Source organism: Apus apus, chromosome 11 (assembly GCF_020740795.1).
Source record: "Apus apus isolate bApuApu2 chromosome 11, bApuApu2.pri.cur, whole genome shotgun sequence".
Taxonomy (NCBI): domain Eukaryota; kingdom Metazoa; phylum Chordata; class Aves; order Apodiformes; family Apodidae; genus Apus; species Apus apus.
This window is the reverse complement of record NC_067292.1, coordinates 11,832,501-11,855,653: the sequence shown is the minus strand read 5'-3', so window position 1 is coordinate 11,855,653 and position 23,153 is coordinate 11,832,501. Positions and strand designations below refer to the sequence as shown.

The 23,153-nt window shown below is 38.3% G+C and overlaps 1 protein-coding gene across 2 annotated transcripts in view; it reads left to right on the top strand.

Annotated features, from left to right (window-relative positions):
* The window catches only part of ZNF536 (zinc finger protein 536), a 233,051-nt gene that overhangs the window by 28,494 nt on the left and 181,404 nt on the right, over positions 1-23,153 (top strand). For both annotated transcript variants that reach the window (XM_051629527.1, XM_051629528.1), the window contains exon 2: positions 18,632-20,803. In XM_051629527.1, the coding sequence (XP_051485487.1) occupies positions 18,634-20,803 (2,170 nt within the window). In that variant the 5' untranslated portion in view covers positions 18,632-18,633. The remainder of the gene's footprint in view (positions 1-18,631; positions 20,804-23,153) is intronic.

Here is a 23,153-nt window from a genome sequence, read left to right as displayed (position 1 = left end):
CACCAGTGGAAGAGCATTCCACTATCAGTGAAACAGTCCATGAAGAACTGGAAACTCCTGGGGGTATTTTTTCCATTTGAATTTTTATTTTAATTTTCATTCATGAAACCTGTAGAGGCAGTAATGTGTAAGGTAGGACTCCCCATTCTCCCTGTATTCCACCTTCATGCTCTGTTTCTACTCAGTAGTACTAACAAGAAGTTGTTTTGAACAGGAAAAAGAAGGGTGAAAACTTTGCCAATCTGCTAGGGTAAGAAAGAAACTAGAGTAGTGTGTTGCTGTAGTTATATGGTATGTGGCTTATAGTGAAATTTCACCAGGGTGTTTTTTTTCTTTTAAATGTTTTGTAATTAAGTAATACATTTTAGTACACTCTTTTTTTGGGGGTTTAGTTCAGATTGGTTTAGGTTAATGAAAGATATTTTGCAAGGAAAAAAGGTGTAACTTTAAATGCCCATCTTGATTTTTGTGTTCTGTGTTAAAGACTGTAATGAAAGGTAAAGGGTGAGGATAAATTAAATCCTTTCCTGAATATGTGGTTGTCATTTTCATCAAGAAGCTCCACATATCTAGATATTCAAGTTTCACCCTGAGATCCATATATGGGTGTAAATGTTTGTTACTGATTCAGCATGGGATGGGACCAAAATTCATGAATGTTATTTGAAAAAATGTCACCAGGTTGGTTTTGGGTCAGATCCATCATGTTATATTTTTAATATTTGTATCTCCCAGTATTTTAAGTCTTGGTGTCCCTGCATATCCTGTGTGTGTGTGTGTATTTTTACATATATATATATATATATATATATATATATATATATATATATATATATATATAGTTTGGTCACTTCATTATTTTAATTGTTTATTTTTGGCAGCCCATATCCTGTTGCATGTTTGGTGGGACTTTCATGGCAAATAGCCCATAGGAAAGTGTCTTGTAGCTTTCCATGAAAAATTTGACACAGATAGGCAAAACAAACTGCAGTTTGAAATATCGGATTTTCTGAACCCTGGTGAAAGACCCCAGAACCTACCAATAAATACTGATCCTACAGCCAAATTACCAATTGTCAGCTGCTGTATCTGTCTGTGTAGTAGTTCCTGCCTCACAGCACACAAGAGGCAATGAAAGCAGTGAAATATGTCTGTCACTGAAAGCTGTACTAAGTTTACATCACATTTGCCAGGAGCATGTACACTAAAAATTACTGTGAATCAGTTAACTTGTGCTAACATGTTACTCTGTGATAAGCTGTTGTGAACCAATTTTCTGATCTTCTGCATCTGTGAATCTTGTGCTGAATGTAACTTGACTTTAGATGGTTATATTTGAGATGAGGGAATTTAGTCTCTGGCTGTTTATTGTTAGCTATAGGACCTTGAAGGAGATCAGAGCTCTGTTGTGCTAGTAGTAGTGTAGCTGGGGCTGTTATTTGTGACTTTATCATTCTGATTTAAAGAATTGATTTTAAATTAAAAAAAAAAAAAAAAAAAAAAAAGAAAAGGTTGAGACTGACAACAGTGCTGGTAGGGAAATTATGATAAGCTGTTTTTCAGGGATGAAGGAGAGGGGGAATACTGACAGGACAAAGTTTTATTGAACAAAGTGTCCAGTGGGCAAAGCCTGTCCAGTTCCCTACATCATTGCATTTTGTCTCAAGAGAAGTCTGTTCAGGGGGGATTTCATTCCCAGTTAGTTCAAGTATGGAGGATCTGCAGATGGACTTGAAGCATCCCATGCTGCTTTCTGCCTTGGTGCAAGGCAACCATCAGCATTCCTACAATGGTGATTCACTTTGGGTTACTTGGTAAAGCTTCAGTTGCTCTATAACTCAAGCCAGACATCATCATTTTGAGAAATCTAACTATAACAGCCTACCAGTTTCCTGAGAATAATAGCAGTGACCAACTGTGCAGGTCAGAGGAGCTGTGAGTACGCATTTGTTAGGACTTCAGCTGTCCTTTGAGAATTTCAGACAGAAGCTTCTATTAAAGTGCAAAATATTGTTATTATCTTTGTCCTTTATACATATTTAAATAGTACATGATAATCATCTCTGTGAACTCTTAACTATTCATAAAGGTGACTGTCAGAGGCCTGAACCAGTACTCCAGATCCAAATATTTAAAATGATAGATCATGTTGTAACCTTCTGAGAATTATTCATAAACTTTGTGTAGGAGGAGTTTCCTTTTAAAAGACAGGCTTTGTAGATGATTAGTAAGTGGGGGATTTGATTGTTCTGTTGTGATAATGATATCCAAGAATGATGGAGAAACTTTGCCAACTGAAAGTCCTCTTTGGAGTTTTACCTGAGGGAAGAGTGAGAGGCAGGGAAGATGTAAGATAGTTGAACCCTCTGCCTCCATCCTGCCTGTTGTAGCATAATCTGATCGTATGACACAGGGAGTCCCTTCAGATTATAGCTTCAGGTACCCGAGTGCCTTCCCCCCAAAAAAAGGTCTAAGTAGTATATGAGAAGGTTTCCTTGACCCATGGAAGTTTTGTGAATTTGATACCAGTATATTTTGTAGCTTAGTAGTCAGAGAACTACCTAGTTAGCACAAAAAATCAGGTTTGAGTTTCCATGTTGAATGTAATGTAATAGACATTTTAAATCACTAATTTCCCAGTCTCCAGGTACTTCCCAAATGCTTTCCTCTTGGGCTCTTGGATTTTCTTTGGCCACTTTTTCTTCTCTTTTACTTAAACCAGAGTTTGCTGGATCTAAAAAACACACACACCTTTCCCACTAAAAGTTTAATCAGAACTCTCATGTGCTGATGGTCTGTGCAAGCGGTGTCCAGTCCTGGCCTGCAGCTTGTCAGCCACGAGCCCCAAGCCCCGCGTTTCGTCGTGTGCAGCCACCAGATGTGGGCCATCTCAAACACCAACAGCCTCACATGCCAGGGGCAGAGCGGAGGCCAGAACTATGGGCAGCACCTTTCCTTATGTAAGTGCATCAGGACTGTGGGATCTCTGCACGTTTTCCCAAGGGTTTGCCAGAGTGAGAGCATAGCTTGCTTTCACACTTGGCTGCTTCCCCTTTGGTGCTCAGCAGGCCTTGCTGGGACAGGAAAGAGCAGTCTGTGCTTCCATGCACCAACAGGCCTGTGTCCTTCCTGGAGAATTTCATTCATGCTGATTGAGGGGAGATACTGTACTCTTTTCTTTAGTTTATTTTAACCTCTTGGTATGCAGAGTATTATTTGTTAATCTTCCTTATTTATTTAAATGTTAATTGGTCCTTGTTAATTTGGTTTTCTGTGCTGAAAGCCAAGGTCAACAATGAGTCCTTCCATGTTAGCTCTTAGTGTGATTATAAGGTAGTGTAATGCATCTTGGAAAAAAGTAGCAAGAAGCCTTCCCCTTGTTTTTAATGTGACCTTTGTGTTAGGTAGACGTTTGGAGGTTGAAAGAGAGAGAGAAAATGTATGTTCAGCACAGATTGAAGAGTCTTATTGATTGAAAGGGACTGTTAAATTAAAAGACAGTTGTTTTGAAAGCAAAATATCACTTGACCCCAAAGAGACAGGCAATTGCAGCCCTGGGGTTAGGTATAACAACAACACTGCCTTTGGTATGGGACAGCTAACACCTGAAAAATAGGTATGATTTTTTTTTCCTTTCACTTCACTGTTTGTACATGCAACTTTCAAACTGCTGCTTTCGTTACTCTAAGATAAATCTCTTCTGAGAACACTCTTCTTTTTGGCTTCAATGGCCATTTTATAAGATAAAAGTAGGATTTTTTTTTTTTTTTCTAAAACAGATTCCATTCCATGGGGCAAAACAAACAGAGCCATCATAATAATTTAAATAGTAAAAAAATGTTTTTCTGTTTGCATTCAAAAGAGTGGAAAGGTAACTTGACATGATGAAACAAAGAACCAGATTTGTGTATCCCCCTCTTCCCAAGTAACAGGTATAGAGTTTTAGAGAAGACTTCAAGGCAAAAAGAAAAAAGCATAGAATATACTGTTATGGTGTTATTTTTGTCTTTCATTTTTATGACAACTTATTTGTACTTAAAGGAATCTTTCCAAAGAGTTAAGAAGCATCATTAAATAAAGACTGTGAAATGTGCAATATGGCTTATTTATTTAAATGTTAATTGGTCCAACGAACACTTCTAATTAGCTCTATATTTGCTTAGCAAAAAGTTTTACAAATTCCAATTGTGAAAAGCAGCTATTTTGAGCTGGTAAGCATGTTGCAGAATCAGCTATGATTTTTCTATAGTTCTCAGCCCTTGAAGGCACAATTTAATTTTTCATGTATGCATACTAGCAACGGTAAACACTTGCGAGTGTAAAGAACCTTCTTTAATTAGCTGCACAACAATTAAAGGATTCACAAACTAAATTGAACCCTGTCTCTGTGCTTACTAGCTGAATTCTACCACCTGTCACAACAGCACTTTGTTCAATCTGTTATGCAAAATCATTATAGCAATATAGCTGAGGAAAAAAAAAGAGAAAACAGCAATTATTTCTTACTTTTCTCTTGAATGGGTTATTTTGGGTTATACTGATGTCAGGTTCATTGAAGCTAACCTTTTGAAATCTGTAACAGCATAATACTTATATGGCAGGCTTAGAATAGCTAGAAGAATATTTTGGTTTACCCTTTTAAGAGGAAGTGAGGCACATCCTTAAAGTACGGAACTTTCTCTGATCATTTGGAGGAAAAAACCCACCAAAACTCTGCAGCAACCTGTTATTTCTCTTTGTCAGACAAAAAAAAAAAATAAATGACCAACATCTAATAATACAACATACTCTTTTATTGTTAAAGCTTGTAAACCAATGTAAAAACTAGCTTTAAAAAACACTGGTTTCCTGGAGTGGGGAGAAATGCACTTTTTGTTTACCTGTTCTGGCTTCTGACATTCATGATTTTTCTTCAGCTCTTGAAAATCTGATAGCACACCAATATAAAGCTTGATACTCCTGGACTTAGTTGGGTGCTAACTATTTTTGCTTTGGTCAGAAGTGGCTGAAAATGAAGAAGTTATGTACATTTACTGAAAAGCCTCGTCTCTCATGTTACTTGCACCCATTCTCCTAAGTGAGCACTAAGGGCTAAATGCACAAATGCATTGGAAGTCCTGATTTTCACCCCAGCTGACAGGAGTTGGGCTCCTACTGCTTCTGGAGACCTGGCTTGGAATGTACCAAACTTCAGGCATCATTTAACCCACTCTGCTCCTTGGCAGGATGGGGGCCCAGTTAGCCTCCCTATTCACTAGTCTTCCTGTTGATTTTGTGTTTAATATAATTGTAGGGCACAGGTGGAACCTTGACACTTGTTTGCAGCAGTGTGAAAGGCCAGTGCTGGAGGTGGGCTCAGGGCAGGAAGGATGAGAAAGGACTCATAGCAGTGCCTTTGGCTATCTGCCCAGCTGCTCCCTCCTCCAGCTTCTTGCAGGGGCAAACAGCTGCACCTCAGTGTTCTGACACACATTTCCGATACTGGTGAAAATTCCCAGTGAAACCAGTAGCAAGTTTTCGCTGTGTAAAGAGTATTAGGCTGCATTTAGTGAGGAAGACCTGTTTACATTTCTCTTTATTCTGCTGTGACAGCTGACAGGAATGTGCATGTCGCTGCCAGCTTTCGTGCAGGAGAGGTACAGGTAGGTTTTGTGCATATGCTCACCAGAGCTGAGGACTGAAAGTTGAGCTGCCCGCTGACAGTTTCCTGAAATCATATCAATAACATATTGTTAGCTCTTGTGATTGAAGCTGTTGGATAAAGGATACATGATACGGATTTTTCATAAGCTAGGGATATAAATGAATAACTCTGCTCATTCACAGTACTTACATTTTTTACAGTATAATTTTTATACCATTGTCATTTTACAATTTTTTGGAAAATCCAGAAAGAGAACAAAGAAGTCCTTTAAAAACTTAGTGGGGGCTTATTTGATTTTTTGATTTAAAAAGTCACTAGGAAAATAAAAGTCAACACCCAAAAACTGAGAAAGGATTTGTTTTCTGGGAGTGAAAAAAAAAAAAGGCAATTACAAGGAAGCCTGATACTTTGATTAAATATTACTTAAATTCATAGATAATTTTGCCCTGAAGTATAAGAAGCCACAATTTGCTATATATGTCCCCTTCTTGCTTTCTCACATCAAATAAGAATAGGTGGTCTATTCAGAAGTAGAAAGTGAAGGAGATGAAAATCCTTTTTAATTAGAGATATAACAATCTCTGTAAGTGTAGGTGCAAGGTGCAGGAAAATGAATTTCTGCTCAGGAGATTGAAGCAATACGGAGGTTCTGTGTGGGAACTCCTGAATGCTCTCAGCTTTGGGGCTTTTGGTGTTTGGTCCTGTACAATGAGGAGCACTTTGATGTCCTGTTGCAAGTAGTGGGTCCACTCACTGCCCTCCATGGCTGGGCCTTCGAAACTCAACCACCAAGGCTTTCCTGCTCCTTTTGTCTGGCTTTGTATTTTGCTAAAATTACCTAGATTCACTCAGGTTTGCAGCAATGTAAATTAACAGTGGGAGAAGTTTTACATGAGCTGGAGAAAGCAAACACAAACTGCTCATTTGCGCAGACTATTCAGGAGACTTGAAATAGTTTCACTAAGAGTTATGTTTATTTGCATGTTGTATTGCAAACTTGCAGTAAAGGATTCCCTGGTAGTCCCTGGGCCTTCTGATAACTACTCTCAGTGGATGTCAGCCTGCCAGAGGACTGAAGCCTCCCTGGATCCTGTCAGTCACTCAGAGGATTTTGGACAGAGCTGTACGTGGCCAGAGGTGGTTGTTAAGGATATGTTAGAGTTACCAGAGTCCATCTCCCAGCTGACTTTGCAACCATAATTGGACTTGCCAGTGTCTGTCATCCTGTGACTGTATTTATCAGACTTTCTTTGTCAGCTTTGTTGTCACTCACCTATCAAGCATGATAGGTTGTCTTTTCAGCCAAGGGTCAGGAAAGTTGCAATTAACATCAAATTATTTAAAGGATTTTTTTTCCCACAAATAGCTTTGAAATATGTTACTGTATTTTTCTAGTATTCCTCCTCTGTATTCATCTATCTGCTATGTGTCTGACAAGTTTTCAGTGCCCTTTTTATTAATGATCATTGTGCCGAGATAAAACAGGGGTGCCCAGACAGCATTCCATGCCTAGCTTGTTGGAATCCTGAAGGTGATGCTGCCATTTTATTTAAATTTCAGTACTGTTTTACCATAGTCTATGTTTCCATCTATGCTTCCTTTGATATATGTCATTCCCTTTGCTGTACCTGATCTTGCAGTGCAATGGTAAGGGATTCTTTGCTCACTTCATGGGTTGTACTTCACTGTATTCAAGAGTGTTGCAAAGATGTGAGCCTTCTTTATGTGACCCTTGGTTGTGTGTCATTGTTATTTCCTTGGCTTAATGGCAGAACTGTTACCATTGTTTTGCACCACTGTCCAGAGGAAAAGATAGGGTAATTGTGAGGCAGAACCATATCAATCTGACACAGATAATTTAAAAAGCAACTGGGGAGATACAGGGAAATACTCCCAAGCCAGTGACTTTTAGTATAGACATTCCTGTTTGGGGTTGTCTTCCTGCTCAAGAAGCCATCTGAAAGAACAGTGTGAACAGCAGTACTGCCAATAGATGCTTTTTTTTTGCTTCTCTGAAATGACAATCTGAAAGAGAGTGTGTTTTCTCAGTATTTTCTAACCTTGGGGTAGATACAATTATAGCAGTTGCAAAATGAAGCTGTCAGTATCTTAGCTGTGCAGAGTGACTCCTAACCACACCCTTTTAAGTCTAAACCACATATCTCAGTGTGAAAGTATCATAGGAGGTGGGACGTGGCCTCTAGACATACTGGCTCTGCTCTAGTGTTCATGACAGTGATCAATTAAGTTAAATGGCAACAGTAGTAATGTATCAGTAAAAGTGTGCACAGACCGGACCACTAAAGAATAAAGATTTGTACTTTTCAGTGTTTCATTTTTCTTGAGGGATAATTAAGTGTATTTTTTTCTATCCTTAGTCCAAGTTTGTGTTCTGTTTCCTCATTTGTCTTTTTCCACCTAACTCTGTAGGGAGTTTGCTGTTTCTGCTTTTTTGGAAACCACAACCACAAGGAGAATTCTGAGCGATGTTCACTCTATTTTTCCCTGCATCCACTTACCTCTCAGCATCACTGCCTCTTTCAGCTGCATCTTTCAATCCATCTGATTTCACTGAAACCGAGGCTTTCTAAACATTACACTTTTCCAGGAAAATAGTATTAAAAATAACTCACTGAAGCCACTTGTATCTAAGAATCATTATGACCCTCTAAATTATGTCTTTCCTTTTCACCACCAAGTCCACATGTTACAGGGAGAGGAAAAATAAATCAGTTGGGTTGAGGAAAGAAAGAAGACAGAAATTGGAGGTAGAAGGGATTAACAGCCAAGAATCTCAATTATTAAAAACCAAAATAACTCTGTAATATTTTAACCAAAAAATGTTATGCTGACAGGTCTGTCATTAGTCTAAAAAAACCCGGTCTTTTCAGCAGTCAATTATGTTTGATAAAAGAAAGCTATCTGGCATACTGGACTAAGCAATGGGAGTCAAGAGTTCTGGACTCTGTCCCTGGCTTCTTTACAGAGGATGAGCCATCTATTTAAGTCAAGAAACATGGCAAGCTATTTCCTAAATGAGATGTGGAAATTATCAGTTAGAGATACTAGTTTCTACAGTGCTGAAATTCTGAAAAATTCTGTCCCTTTCTGGCCTTGGGAGCTGTTTGAGGGCACTGAAATTGCAGAAGTTACTTCTAACTGTTTGCATTTACATTATATTAGGATTTTGGCTATTTCTGTGCCTAGCGAAGAAACAGGCAGAAAATGTCTTCCCCTCATCTCTCACTGTGTTGATCACAGTCTGCTTTGATGACTCACAGTGCTGGGGATCTTTACAGAATACTGGGGTACAAGCTGGTGGGACTTACTGTTGGGCACATGTCAGCAGTGTGCTGGGGGAAAAGGAGGAGCTTAACTCTTCCCAGCTGTGATGGGCCATATGTGGCCCGTTTATGCTTGTAATGTGTGTGGACTTTTTCTATGTTGGTTTCTCTTCATTATACTGACCTTGAAGAATGGAGTAATTTATCTTTTCATTCTTGCTATATTTGTTCCTTTCCTTTATTCCCAGTTCCATGTCATTAAAAGTAAATTAAATGAAGTATTATATATGTACTTTGAGAGCATACACTGTCTCATATGCTCTCTTTTGTGTGCAACAGGTTATGCAAGGTTTAATGTATTAATCTTGCTTTTTCCTTTTGACCAACATTAAAACATTTATGAAGGCATGCAGTTTCTGTGTTGATGTCATCAAGGTAGCCCATATGTTTAGTGATGCATTATTTTGTCTGCTGTTTAACTCAATAGTATGCAATTTGGAGCATCCTTAATTATCCTACAAACCATTTTGTGATAATGAAACCAAATCTAGTGCAGACTTGGCTGACACCTCTGTGATATTATTTGGCATACCACGTATTTCTGTTTCAAATATAAATTGGTTACTGTTTTTTCAAAATATGCACTCTTAATTAAATCTATACTGGAGACATATTCCCCCCCCCAAGCTGTTAGAAGTATTTGCTTTTGCCTTGTTCTATCTGCAGATAGGGTTGGGTATGGACTCTCTGATTTGACAGAAAAATAGGCTAACCTTGTGGTCTTTGTTAAGTCCTGAAACTACAGTTTAGTGTGCTGTGTCTTTCCATATAACTAGGTCTTTTGCTCCACTTGAGAAAATTACTTAATTTGTTAGAGAGCTTTCTTTTGTTGGTTTTGTGTTTTTTTTTTTTTTTTTAATTATTATTTTTTTTAATAAAGGTTTAACTGTAACAGGTTTTACCTAATAGACCTGGGATTGCAGGGAGGTGATTAATGTGAATTAAAGGATCTCTGTGACATAGGAATAAAGAACAGAATTACTTTGTTGTTGTTGTTGTTGGCAATTCCAGTCATGCAATTTCATTTCTCCCCAAACCAGATTTCCAGCACTTTGCATCACATTAAAGAAAAAGTGTAATTGGACCATATATTTCTTTTTGGAACTCTTTTTAGTCAGGGATGTTCTGTTTATGCATTTTCACTGGGAATGTGTCTTTGTCCCTTGAAATCCATCTATTTATTGCAGTGACATCTACTGCTGAGAGAGCTGATCCGCAACAGGATCGGTTACTGTTAAACTTGGCCAACAAGCAGTTGGTGACTCAACCAGCAGATGTTTCTGTGGCTCAGGTCAAAGGTGACTTATGGACTCAGGTTTTTTTTCTTTACTCCTAGCATTAAGTGCCAGGAAAGTCAACACTAGGTGCAGAGAGTTGACCTGACCAGTAGCAGGAGGAACAGAACTAGGGCCCTGAGGGTCTGCAAAGACCAAAGCATTAGTCTCTTGAGCCACTGTGCTGGCTACAGGCCAACAGTTTCAGACAACGGACTATCTGATCACATGCATGGATTTTAGTAATGATTTTACATACTTATTTGATTATTTGTATCCAAGCTTATGCTCCCGACAGGTGCCCTGTGAAAAAAATCTCGCTGGGCTACCACACATGAATATTTCACAATAAATAATACTTTGATCTTTGGGACATATGTGCATTTGACATTATATTTAATTATGCTTTAAATCTAAGTCTAAGCCTTTGTGAAACAAAAATAAAATCAACGCAGCATTCCAGTTTTGGATTTAAATTGTTTCAAACTATGGTTTGAATTCTATGGTCTTAACTCTTCTTGCTTGATCTCTTTGTAATTGGTATAGAGGGCCTGATTCTCCTGTCCTCACCCAGCTGAAATGCACTGCCTTTGATTTGGAACTTGCCTGTGTGAGGAATGCAGCATTAATGGGGTCAACATTATGTATATTTTAATATTATGTAATGAGTCGGAGTACTAGAGACTTCCAGTGCGGTACAGTGTCCTCAGATGAGAATAGAAGATTCAGAGCCCATTTCATGCTGTAAAAATTACAAAAAGTGAGATAATTGTGCTTTGCAAAGTCTTCCAGGCATTTTATTATTTTATTTGTACTACCTGATACTGAAGGGGATTGTTAAAAGCTTAATTTTAAGGTTTCTTCAACCTGACATGGATGCCAGTTAGATTAATTAAAGTGAACGATCAGATAGGAGCTACAGGAGATTGATCAAATTGGAGAGAGTTTAATCAGTTGTATACATTCCAAATTACATGAAAATAACAAATTTACTTTTAAAAATGCTGTTTCTAAAGTAAGAGAAGCTTTGGTTTAATGATGCATTCAGCAAATCAGGCTCCCATTTGAATTTTGGTATCATTCTTATCTTTAATTTTGGCATCAGGAGAACAGTAAGAAAAAAAAATAAAATGAGTCAATGCTTATAAGCTAAAAAATAATGATCCCAGATGCAACCGGTGCCTGGAAAAAAGCAGGATTTTTTTTTTATTTTTTTTTTTAATCAATCTACTGAACTTTGTGTACCAATTATTTATCCTTCTCTTCTTTGGATCTGACTTCTTAAGTATATGCAAGTGAAATAGAATAAATAAGAAGGAAAACAGATTTTGCTAAGTCACATGCAAAGTAGCAATAAATCAAACAGCTTGTCTGCATTCTTCTAATCTTTCTATTCTAATCTGTGAGTGAGATTTATAAATGACCTCTCCTCTCCTCTCTGCTCGTCTTCCTAGATTGTGATCACTAACAGTTCACAGTCCTTCACTCCATGGGTGCCACCTACCAAAGACTGTTCTAGTGATTTATCTTCTACTGATCAGTTATCAGTCCAAACGGCTGTGCTAGCTAGAAAGTACCCTACAGATGTAACAGGTATTTCAGAAAGCAGCTGTCTTCTCAGGGCACAGCAAAAGCAGTACAGCCCCAGCAAATGAATTTCTGCCTGCTAATGACTTCTGAAACTTCAAATTCCCTCTGCTAACCCTTCTTTAAGACATAAAAACTGTTGTGGAATGAGTTGGCTCTGTTGTTACTAAAGAAGTACTTTGTTTTGGAATCAATAAGCAGCTTGTTTAAATATCAGCACTACAAAGCAGCTATAGTTTTGTCAAATGCCTCCCTGCTCCCCCCTGCGTGGTCGCGCAGCGGCTGGGTGTGAAGATGGGTGTTCGTGTGAGGCTCCAGCCTTGAGCCTGGGGTCTGGCTGGGGCTGCTGGGCAGCACAGGATCACCCTGTGCTTCATACCCATTGTGTTTGAGAGGATCTTCAACCCAGTTTTGAATTCTGAGAAGCTATGTATCCTTTGCCATGACTTCAAAACAAAAATGTGATAAAGTGACTAATAGTAATAACAAATTACCAAGTTGGCCTTAATAATATTTAAATAAAAACAGATAGGACACATTACCTGTAGGACAACCTTTTTTAAAAAAAGACATTCTGTTATACTCCAGAAACCATATATTTCCCTAATATAATTATATTGTACCCCAAGGAGCATGACAGCTACTTAACCAACAAAAAAAAAAACAAAAAAAACCCCAAACCAACAAACAAAAAAAAGGCAAACTCCAGTGAGCTCAATACAGTTACTCTATTCTTTATAAGTAAAATGAGAATAGAATTGGGCCTAATGTTTATTTCATTTTATCAGATTGATAATGCTTTCCTGGTGGCATCAAATACAACTAATCTCCCCCCTCCCCTTCCATGCACACGTTTTTGTTAAAATTTAACTATTTACATCTATGTCTCTTAGTATTGCCTACAAATCAGTCAAAGAAGAGTAGGTCATCTATCCTGCCCTACTGTTTATATATTAATCATCTGGTAAATAAACTGCTCACTATCCTACCCACCTCAGTAATATTTGTGATGTAATTTGTTTGGATGCCCAAATGTCACCAGCGTTGATTGTAAGAGATGAAAAAAATGTACTTGCTCAGCACACCAAGCTCTGGGCTAAAATGTAAGCATGAAATCTCTGGTTTATTTTTGTAATAATGTTTACAGCTGTTTAATGACCCTGAAAGGGTTCAGTAGTCTGGTGTTCTGTGTTTCTTAACAGGAATGTATTATGCTTATAACAGCCTTAGTTAAACTATTTCAGCTACAACAATAAGACCAATATTTAATAAAATTTCTGAAGTTTTTCAGTGATACCTGTTTGTGAGTTGCTAAGAGCTGAAGCAGTCTGTATTGGAGTATTTAGAATTTGTCAGTGGGCCACAAGATAATGTAGATATATATGAATTTTTCTAGCTGGGAAGATAAATACCGGGTCTATATTCTGAAAGCGTAAGTAACAGTGTGTGTAACTCTGCTCAGAGGATCAGGGCCAGAGTGAGCTTGTCGTTTAGACACGTGAGCTTGTAAAGCATTACTTTGCTTACTGAACTGTAAATCTTTTAACTAACCTAATCTAAGCTGTAATAACAGGACAACAGTGTTTTTAAAATGACTGTTTTCTCTACAGCAGTGAAGAGGGAAACGCTTTAAATGTGTGTGTCCAGTAGGAATGAACAGGTGTAAATAAGAGCTGAATTTGGTCCATCTGTTTACAAAAATAACAGGTGTGTGTATGCACATATGTGTATGTGTACAGATATGTGTGCGTCTGCATATGTTTACTGGTGGGGAGGCACATATTTATATTTAAACTTTTTTATTCTATTTGCCATCTTTTTTCCCCCCCTCTGTTTTCAGCAAAAGGAAGCCGAGCTTCTCATATTACATTAATGTAGTTGTGATGACAGGCATTTCTGGTGTCATAATTGGTTTTAAATTCCAGTAATCCACTTCAAATAGTTAAATAAAATCTGTGTGTTCAGTTGAAATGGCTAAAGTCAGAACTTTCGTTACTGATATCACAGGAAATAGTCTTGAGGGCAAAAATCTGAGTGAAATCAAAATAACTGTTAGTATCATCAAAGGGACTGGAATGTCTCGCTGTACCTTCATGTAGAAGATGAGAGAGTATTTTTATAATACATGTATCCAGTTGTGAATTTCAGAAGCTGAATACCCTCCTCATGGAGCTAGGAAGCTGCTCACAGTAAATGGCTCTCCTTGGCCACGTTGTTGGCTTCTTACTGAGGGACTGCTCATCCCCTGCCCTGCACAGTGCAAACCCAGCTGCTCTGTGGCCTGGAGCAGGGTGAGCACTGGGCTCTCTGGCTGGAGCAGCAGGCTTGAGCAAGGGCTTGTTGAGGTTAGGAAAGGCAGCCCATGAGCAATTCCTGATACCAAGATGTTCTGCATGGTCCCATGTCTTGGGGGATGCTGTCTTTACAAAACATTTGAGATAATTAAAGGTAAAAAATTTACTACATAATTTTCAACAAACATATTCTGAATTTCTTAACACTCAAATTTACTTTGGAGTTCATTTTGTAAGCATATGTTAACTACAGAGAACATTGTGCTTCTGTTCCCAGTACGAGTGATGGCAAAATATTCTCTTTTCCTCATAAGAGAGATCAGACTCATGAAAATAACGTCATGGACTATATATTTAAAAATTGAAAGCTAGACATTTTCCCTTCCATGAAGCATCACAGCAGCACTCATAAGTTAACATTTCCAGATTTTTTATTTTTGAATACCTAGTGTTTTTGTTTGGGGTGTCAAGAAGGGGGCAGGTCATAATGGAGATGATGTTATGGAAAATATTTATTTTGTCAAAACACTTGATATTACAAACTGCTTATCTGTTAGAAGGTAAATTTTAATGAAGTCCATTCAGATGGGTTTTTTTAGTGTTTTTAGCATTTGGGGTTTGGGCCAGAATGGGTACAGTAAAGTTGCACTTCATTCTGAGGAGGATGGCTGTATCTATAGGCAAATCCATGGGGGACAGAAGGACAGCATGACTGTAGGCATGTCTGTGATGCAGAAGGACCCCTGCACCTCTTGGGTGTTGTGAAGAGCAACCAGACTCTGAGAGAGGGTCCTACTCAATGGAAGAGGATGTGCAATGACCACCATGACACCAAGGTGGGGACCTTAAACTGCAAGGTCTGAAGCAAGAGGCTCACTAGGGAATTAAAGTCCCTTACCCCACCTGGTGTAACCCTGTCTGGTCATAGATGTAGACAGGGATGATGAATAAAGAGAGATAGAATGAAATTGCTAATTTTTTTTAAGAGAAATTAGGCAAATTAGTTTGGGTTATCTAATTCAGAGTGGAATGATGGATGAGTAGGAGGTTTATTTCTGTCTTGCATGTGGATACAAGAGGAGATTTTGGTAGGTTCTGCTGTGAATGGGCTGAAGCATACTGAGAGTCTGATTTACGTGAGAGCTGAACAGTAGCAAGGTCTCTGTGTTCCTAAGTGAAGTAACTGAGAATTGCAGGAGGAGAAATTTCATATGGCACTACTTGGAATGCCATGGCTATACTTTGCAATAAAACCAGGTAAGACTGAGGAAAAGAAGGGACAATTCAGAGGCAGGAACAGGACTATTAGAAGCTGGGGCAAGTGAAGGTCGCAAAACAGTTTAAGTGAAGAGCTTTAGCATCTTCAGATTGTGATGACTGGATCCTAGAAACTGAACATCTGATATCAGAGTAGGTGTCATTTAGTGGTGGTTATTTGTTACTAAGCGGAGGCTTTGCTGGCCTTTCTGCATCTTTTGTCAAAAATTGATAAACTTCCTAATGCCAAAATATCAATGTGGGTGTGCAAGGCTCCCCAGACTTGATCCAAAATTATTAGTTTTTAAATGAAAAATTATGGGTTTGGCCTTCCTCTTGATTTTTTTGACTCTTCTTATTTATATTCTACATTATATGTGTCTGTATGTTTGGTGAGACAGAAAACAGCAACAAAAAAATTAAAACATATTATCATGTTCTAACTACAACTGCTATTGTTACTTTATTAAAGTTATCTTCGGAAAAGAGACACAGAATAACTTAAAATCTCAACCACAGCTCCCTCTCTCCTCTCCAGTCCAAACAACTGTACGTTTGAACTGATGCTTAGGGTTAAACATCAGAATTAATAAACTCCACTGGGATCTGTCAGCATTTCCAAACTTCAATAGAGCATAAAAATGCTAAAATTAACTACCCAAACCTTCCTGAGCATGTAAAGGCACCAGTTCCCATTGAGGTCAAAAGAATAAATGAAATTTAGACTGCATTTTTCAAGTCATTATAGAATAAGGACAATTCACAAAGACTTTTATAAACCCTCTTATTTATTGTTGTTGGTCCTAAGTCAAACTGTGACAATGTGTGTGTCTGTACATGCAATGCATTTCTTGACTTTGTATGTTACTGTTTGCCAACATGCTGTGTTTAAACATGACGAGGAGAAATAGGACCTGTATATGTGGAGTCCAGGCAGAAAGGTTCTGGTTCTGTGGTTTTCCTTTTGTTGTTTTTTGGTTTAGTTTGGTTTGGTTTTTTGCAGGCCTAAGCACTATGGTTCTCATATGTTTTTTGAACATGAAATTAAGTTTGTTTCAAAAGTTAAGCAAACTTTCAATTTTTTTTAAAAACATGTCTGTATATACCCACATTTTGAATGACTGTGGTTTACTGCACAGAAAACTTGCATGGAAACCAAGAATTTTATTTGTTTACTACTGGCCTTGTGTGAACATCTGGCTTGACTATGTTCTCCTACCTTTGGAAATTGGACACTGCAACTTAAATGCAGTCCTGTAGCTTATAAGTATAAGCCTTTTCCTTTTATATACTTGATCTCTTTAATATTTTTATAAATAATAATGTTGACAGTATGTAAGTAATGGGTGCCCAACATGAAACCTGAATCTGAGCACTGTTAAATTTGAAAAGTATCTGCTTTACATCTGATCAAAATTTTATAGCTCATGTTCATCTTTAATTCACATAAATATACATTTCCCCTTTTGCTTCTTACAAGATCTGCATTGTATCACAACCTCAGTCATCCTGTTAAGGACCCAATAGACCTTGTTTTGGAGACCACCCATGCTTTTTTTTTTTCAGGCCCTGATCCTGCAAACACTTAAGCATGTGTGGAACTTTGCTTTTAAGAGTCACCCTTTGAAGTCTACTGGACTACTCCCAGGAGCACAATTACATGCATTTGAAGTATGTGCTAGATTTGGGCCTCAAATTGTCTAGCAAGTGGCCACTATGAAGCTGTGTGAGGAATGGTGTCCACCTGGAGTGCGTCTGTAGCCTTTGTAGAAGACATAGCAAGTAAATGTGTTTGGCTAAAGCCAAACAGAAAGTTGACCATATTAACTTTTCAATAACATATAGAATTTAGTAATTTTATTAGTCAATAAAGTGTCAAATCACTCCACTGAAGAACACAGATGTTAATTATCTTCTAGAATAACCTTATAGTATCATATAGTTTGAGAGTTATTAATGTAAAACTTTGTATTTTAAATACAATTTTATAGATATATTATTTCTGTGTAGAGCAGAGAAGTGGCAAGGATAGAAGATTATTGTGGACAATTATGCAGCCCAGAACAGAGCATTCATGTTTAACAAACAGCTTTGAATTCTAATTTTCTGCACTATACATGGTGTAGGTACAATTTGTAGTCATTACTGTGTATTAGGAAAGTTATTAAAATTCTTAAACTTGTTGAGGCTTTCCACAACACCTTCCCCAGATTTTAATTGGTTTTATCTAGTTCCATAAGAGAGCTCTTTAAAACAAATCAAAGTGCCTTAAATCACGTCTTACCCATCGAAGGACAGAGATACTCATTCTATAATCTGGCAAGTTTTCCTAAGAACTGAAATCTGAACGTTCTCAACGATGAATTAAAAGACTTGGCAGAAGATAATATATGTGCCTTTTGATGGGCTCAGTTTCAAAATGACAAAATTACAATGTTTTGTAACAGAAGGGTTAAATCTTAATCTCAGAGGTTTACAAAGCTGCTAGTCGCAGTCTCCTTAAAATTTAATATACCTCGTTAATGCTTACTTGCAAACACTGAAGGATTTTTATGATTATAATCATGTGTTACAGCACCTAGTACTGTTTCTAAGCAGCATACTAATCAGCTTAATGAGATATTACTGCACTTTTTGTTGACTAAAGCAAAATCCTTTTTATTGTTCTAAAGCTTGTCCTTTACTTTATTTTTTCCCCAAACATTATCTTGTTTTATTGTACACCAGTAAATATCATACCATCATTTTTTTTGTCAAATCATAAAACTATCTTTCTCATTGTAGAATGTGTAATATATTGAATATGGTTAATGGAACTGAAAGTTACAAATGGATTTCTATTTTTTGTTCCTGGCTTTTCTAATGGAAATGGGAGAGATGCATAACATTTCTTTTTCTATAGGTTTAGAAAGGTAAACAGGTGCAATTTCACAAGAAGAAAGACAAGGGAAGTGGTAAAAGCCTGTGCCCCTTCCATAATAATTAGATTTTTTAAACTATAGCATGTTTTAAAATAGTAATTAGTGGTTATTGGTAAACATGCAGAATAATAAAAGCACATGCATGATCAAAATTCCATAGCACAGTTGGATTTAATACAATTTTTATTGTTTTTAGAGTAATTCTTTTGCATTATTATGAGTAGGTAACACAAAATGCAAATGGTAGGTCAGTGATTCAATGCTTGTAACACTTTCACAGTCTGAATCTAAAATATCTTCTGATTTTCAGAGATGGAGGAAGCTAGTTTGTGCCTTGGTGTTTCTTCAGCTGTGCCAGAGGCTGACACCCATCTCAACAGCACCATACTCAATGGGCAGTATTCAATGAGCCAGAAGCTGCACCAGATCACTTCCCAGCTCAGCCATGCCTTCCCGGAGCTCCAGAACAGGCAGAATCCAGAGGAGAAGGTGTCAGCACCGCTAGAAGACAAAAGCCACATGTCCATAGCAAACCAGCCCATCAGCAGTCAGATGGCACTATTGGCAAACCAGCTCAATAGAGAGGTTGATACTAGTTTGAATGGGCGTGTGGATCTGCAGCAGTTCTTAAATGGACAAAACCTAGGGATTATGTCTCAGATGAGCGATATAGAGGATGACGCCAGGAAAAACAGGAAGTACCCATGTCCCCTCTGTGGGAAACGCTTTCGATTTAACAGCATCTTGTCGCTACACATGCGAACTCATACTGGAGAGAAACCATTTAAGTGTCCATACTGTGACCACAGAGCAGCTCAGAAAGGCAACTTGAAGATACACCTGCGTACTCATAAGCTTGGAAACCTTGGCAAAGGTCGTGGAAGAGTCCGAGAAGAAAACAGACTTTTACATGAGCTAGAGGAGAGAGCAATTCTTCGGGACAAACAGATGAAGAGCAGCCTCTTGCAGCCACGACCTGATGTGAAAGCCCAGCAGCACACCCAGCCAATGCCTCTCGCAAACTGTAACTTGTCTGTGACAGCTAATCACAGCACACCCGATATTTCAAACCCTGTTCCCTCTCCAAAGCCGGTCAGTGTCCAGGAAGAAGTTGTTGCTCAGACAGCTGGGTTCAGGTGTACATTTTGCAAAGGCAAGTTTAAGAAGCGAGAGGAGCTGGACAGGCACATAAGGATCCTGCACAAGCCTTACAAGTGCACCCTGTGTGACTTTGCTGCTTCGCAGGAGGAGGAGCTGATTAGCCACGTGGAGAAGGCTCACATAACTGCAGAGTCAGCACAGGGCCAGGGCTCCAATGGGAATGGGGAGCAATCCACCAATGAGTTTCGTTGCGAGGTGTGTGGCCAAGTGTTTAGCCAAGCCTGGTTCCTAAAAGGCCACATGAGAAAGCATAAGGATTCCTTTGAACACTGCTGTCAGATCTGTGGGAGGCGATTCAAAGAGCCTTGGTTTCTTAAAAATCACATGAAAGTTCACCTGAATAAGTTATCTGTAAAGAACAAATCGCCTAATGATCCTGAAGTACCTGTCTCCATCAGCAGCATGTCCCAGGAAGCTCATGCAAACTTATACTCAAGATACCTGTCGTGTTTGCAGAGTGGGTTTCTTCCTCCTGACAAAGCAAGTTTAAGTGAACAAAATCAAATCTATAACAAAGGAGATATGCCCATGAAAGAGAAGGAAGTCTTGGGGAAGCTTCTTTCACCCATTTCTAGCATTGGCCACAGTATTGCTGAAGGGGATAAACATTCTTTATTGGGCTGTCTCAATCTGGTGCCTCCTCTGAAATCCAGCTGTATAGAAAGGTTACAAGCTGCTGCCAAAGCAGCAGAGATGGATCCAGTAAACAGTTATCAGGCCTGGCAGCTTATGGCAAGGGGAATGGCCATGGAACATGGCTTTTTGTCTAAAGAGCAGCAGATACATCGCAGCCATGAAGACACTTTGGCAAATGCTGGAGTTATGTTTGATAAGGAGAAGCGGGAGTATGTGTTAGTAGGAGCAGATGGCTCTAAGCAGAAAATGCCTGCTGATTTGGTTCACAGCACTAAAATGGGCAATCAGAGAGACTTGCCAAACAAACTAGACCCTTTAGAAGGCAGTAGAGATTTTTTGTCACATGGTATGAACCAGGGACTCGATTATAACTTACAAAGTCATGGAAATGTAAAAGAAAAGCCAACTGAATGCCCGGACTGTGGAAGGGTTTTTAGAACATACCACCAAGTGGTTGTTCACTCCAGGGTCCACAAAAGAGACAGAAAAGGAGAAGATGAAATAATTCAAGGTAGTCTTGATGAGCGACGTGGGTCTGGAAGTGATCAAGAGTCTCAGTCTGTCAGCAGGTCGACAACACCCGGGTCCTCTAACATTACTGAAGAAAGCGGAGTAGGTGGGGGTCTCTCGCAGACGGGGAGCGCCCAGGAGGACAGCCCACATCCTTCCTCACCCTCCTCTTCAGGTATGATAACTTCTCCTTCCCTCTCTGCACTGAAAGCTTCATAGCTATATTTGAAATCACAGCAGCAAAGTAGCTTATGCATTCTCTTGTTAGGTCGTTTCCTAGTAGTCCACAGGGATGTGGTGTTACATGCCGGAACATCTGTGTTTCGGTTTCCTCAATGCCTTAGAGGTTAATTCTCAGCTCACCCTTTCCCCCTCCAAGGGCAGGTTTCCTAGCCTTTCTGCTGTCACCTCTGCCACCCCACTGGCAGCAGCCTGCCGGGTCTGTACAGTCACCAAGGGCAATGCTGCTTCCAGGGCCTCTCCCTCCAGGTTTTGGAACGTGTTTTCTTTTCCTCCTATTCATGGTATCTCTCTTGCAGATTATTCCATGTTCTCCATGTAAAAAGGTGAGGAAAGATGTCACCTTTGAGCTATAGTTCAAAGAAACAGGATTAATGAACAGAATATTAGCTAACCTCTCTGGTTGCCCACACCCATATTAATTACTTAGATGAGATATGTACTTGTAACTGGCCACTTGACTGATTAAAAAGAGATTAAAAAATATGAATTACTAACTTTTTGGCAATATTTTAACTTATGTGCCCATTTTAACATGTATGAAGCCTGCTGCTTAATTCACATCTATTTGAAAGTGCAAATAAAATAGAAACTGGACTGAAACATTTTAATTGCGTTGTATGTCATGTTAACTTGCTGTGTATAAAATAGCAGATAATATTTCATTAGAGATGTCTATAAAATACTGAGCTGCCTGGTACAATTTTTAAAGTTACTAGCCTATGACTGCTGAAATAAAATCTCCAAGTAACAACAGGTAAGATTTCTGGCCTCATCTATATTTCCAAAGTCACTTACTAATGGATAGTAAATTGAAAGTTATATCTTCAGCCCTTTATAAAGAAAGCACCTCACTAATACTGTAATCATTCTGCAAGCCTAACAACAGAGGAAATCATGCCATAACAAATACTCTGTTACTAATGGCAACATTGATTTCTGCAATCAGCCATTAAGTCTAGAAAATGTAAGACAGTTTGAGGTACCTTAAGGCATTACATTGCCCACTGTTAAAGAGCTGGTAGCAGGCTGTTGAGGGTAATTCTTTTTAGTTTTTCCCCCCAGATTCGATAAATATTTTAGTATTGGAGGCAATTCACTGTTACAGTTATTAAGTATATGCCAGTTTATATTTGTTGTTCTTGTCATGCTCCAGTATACTCTACTTCTGAGGCCAAATTAATATAAAAATAAAGTGTTAGTTTGCTGGCTTATTACAAACCAGTAAAGAAATTGTTAAGACACATAAATCTGCACTCCACATTCCACAGATTCCTATAGTACTTAATGCTGTTGTTTAAATACCCATGAAACACACTGTCTGCTCTTAGAGTCATAGCCTCGTTTACAATTTATTACTGGTGAGGCACATTAGAAAATTGTATGTAGGAACAAGGGTAACAGGCGAGAGCTAATTTCATACTATATATAGTTGTTGAGATTGTTTTAAAAGGATTGAAAATATGTCAGGATAAAAAAGATTATTTTTCTAACTTACACTTTTTAAAATCCTACACATTGGGGGGGTCACACACAGACATGCTCCTCTTTAATACAGAAAGCATCACTTTTGTTTTGTAGTGCCATAGAGCAATCAGAAATAAAAGATCCTGAAATTGCTTAAATTCTGTCCAAAGTTTTCCAGGGCTATCTGGAAAAGTTTGGGAAAAAAGAGCCCCAGAGCTTTCTGAGTGAGGTTGAACTGATAGAGATTGAAGAGGATTCAAAACAATGCATGTGAAAGTTGGTGTGTTTTGAGTGCCCTGAAAACTTTAATTCCAAGTGTTCTGGTTCATTCAACGTATTGTTGTGGGAAGTTTTTCCTGTCTTCAGAGGCAAAAGATAACACTGCAGTGTTGTTCTCTCTCTGGCCACTAATTTAAAATTATTTTAAACTTAAACATTTTAAATAAATTGTGGCTTATTTTGACACCTGATGCATTTATGTCAAAGCATAGAAAAATGAAAGTAAAATATGTGCAGCAACAGTTGCTAGAAGCCTGTTCATTTTTATTGAAGAAAACTGAACTTTTTATATTAATATCTGATTGTCTCTAGTCCATTCCTAGTAGGTCTAGGAAGGCTCTCAGTGTCATACATCCTATCATGAAAAGTGTGCACATTTTTATAACTTCTTAATCAGATGAAAGGAAGAGAGTATTGCATTTTACCAGAACAAAATCTCACTATTCTTTAGTACTTTAAATTTTATTGCCATGCTACTGTTGGAACTTTTCATCCTTATGAAATGTGTATTTTATCACTACCTGTGAAAAATAAACCTG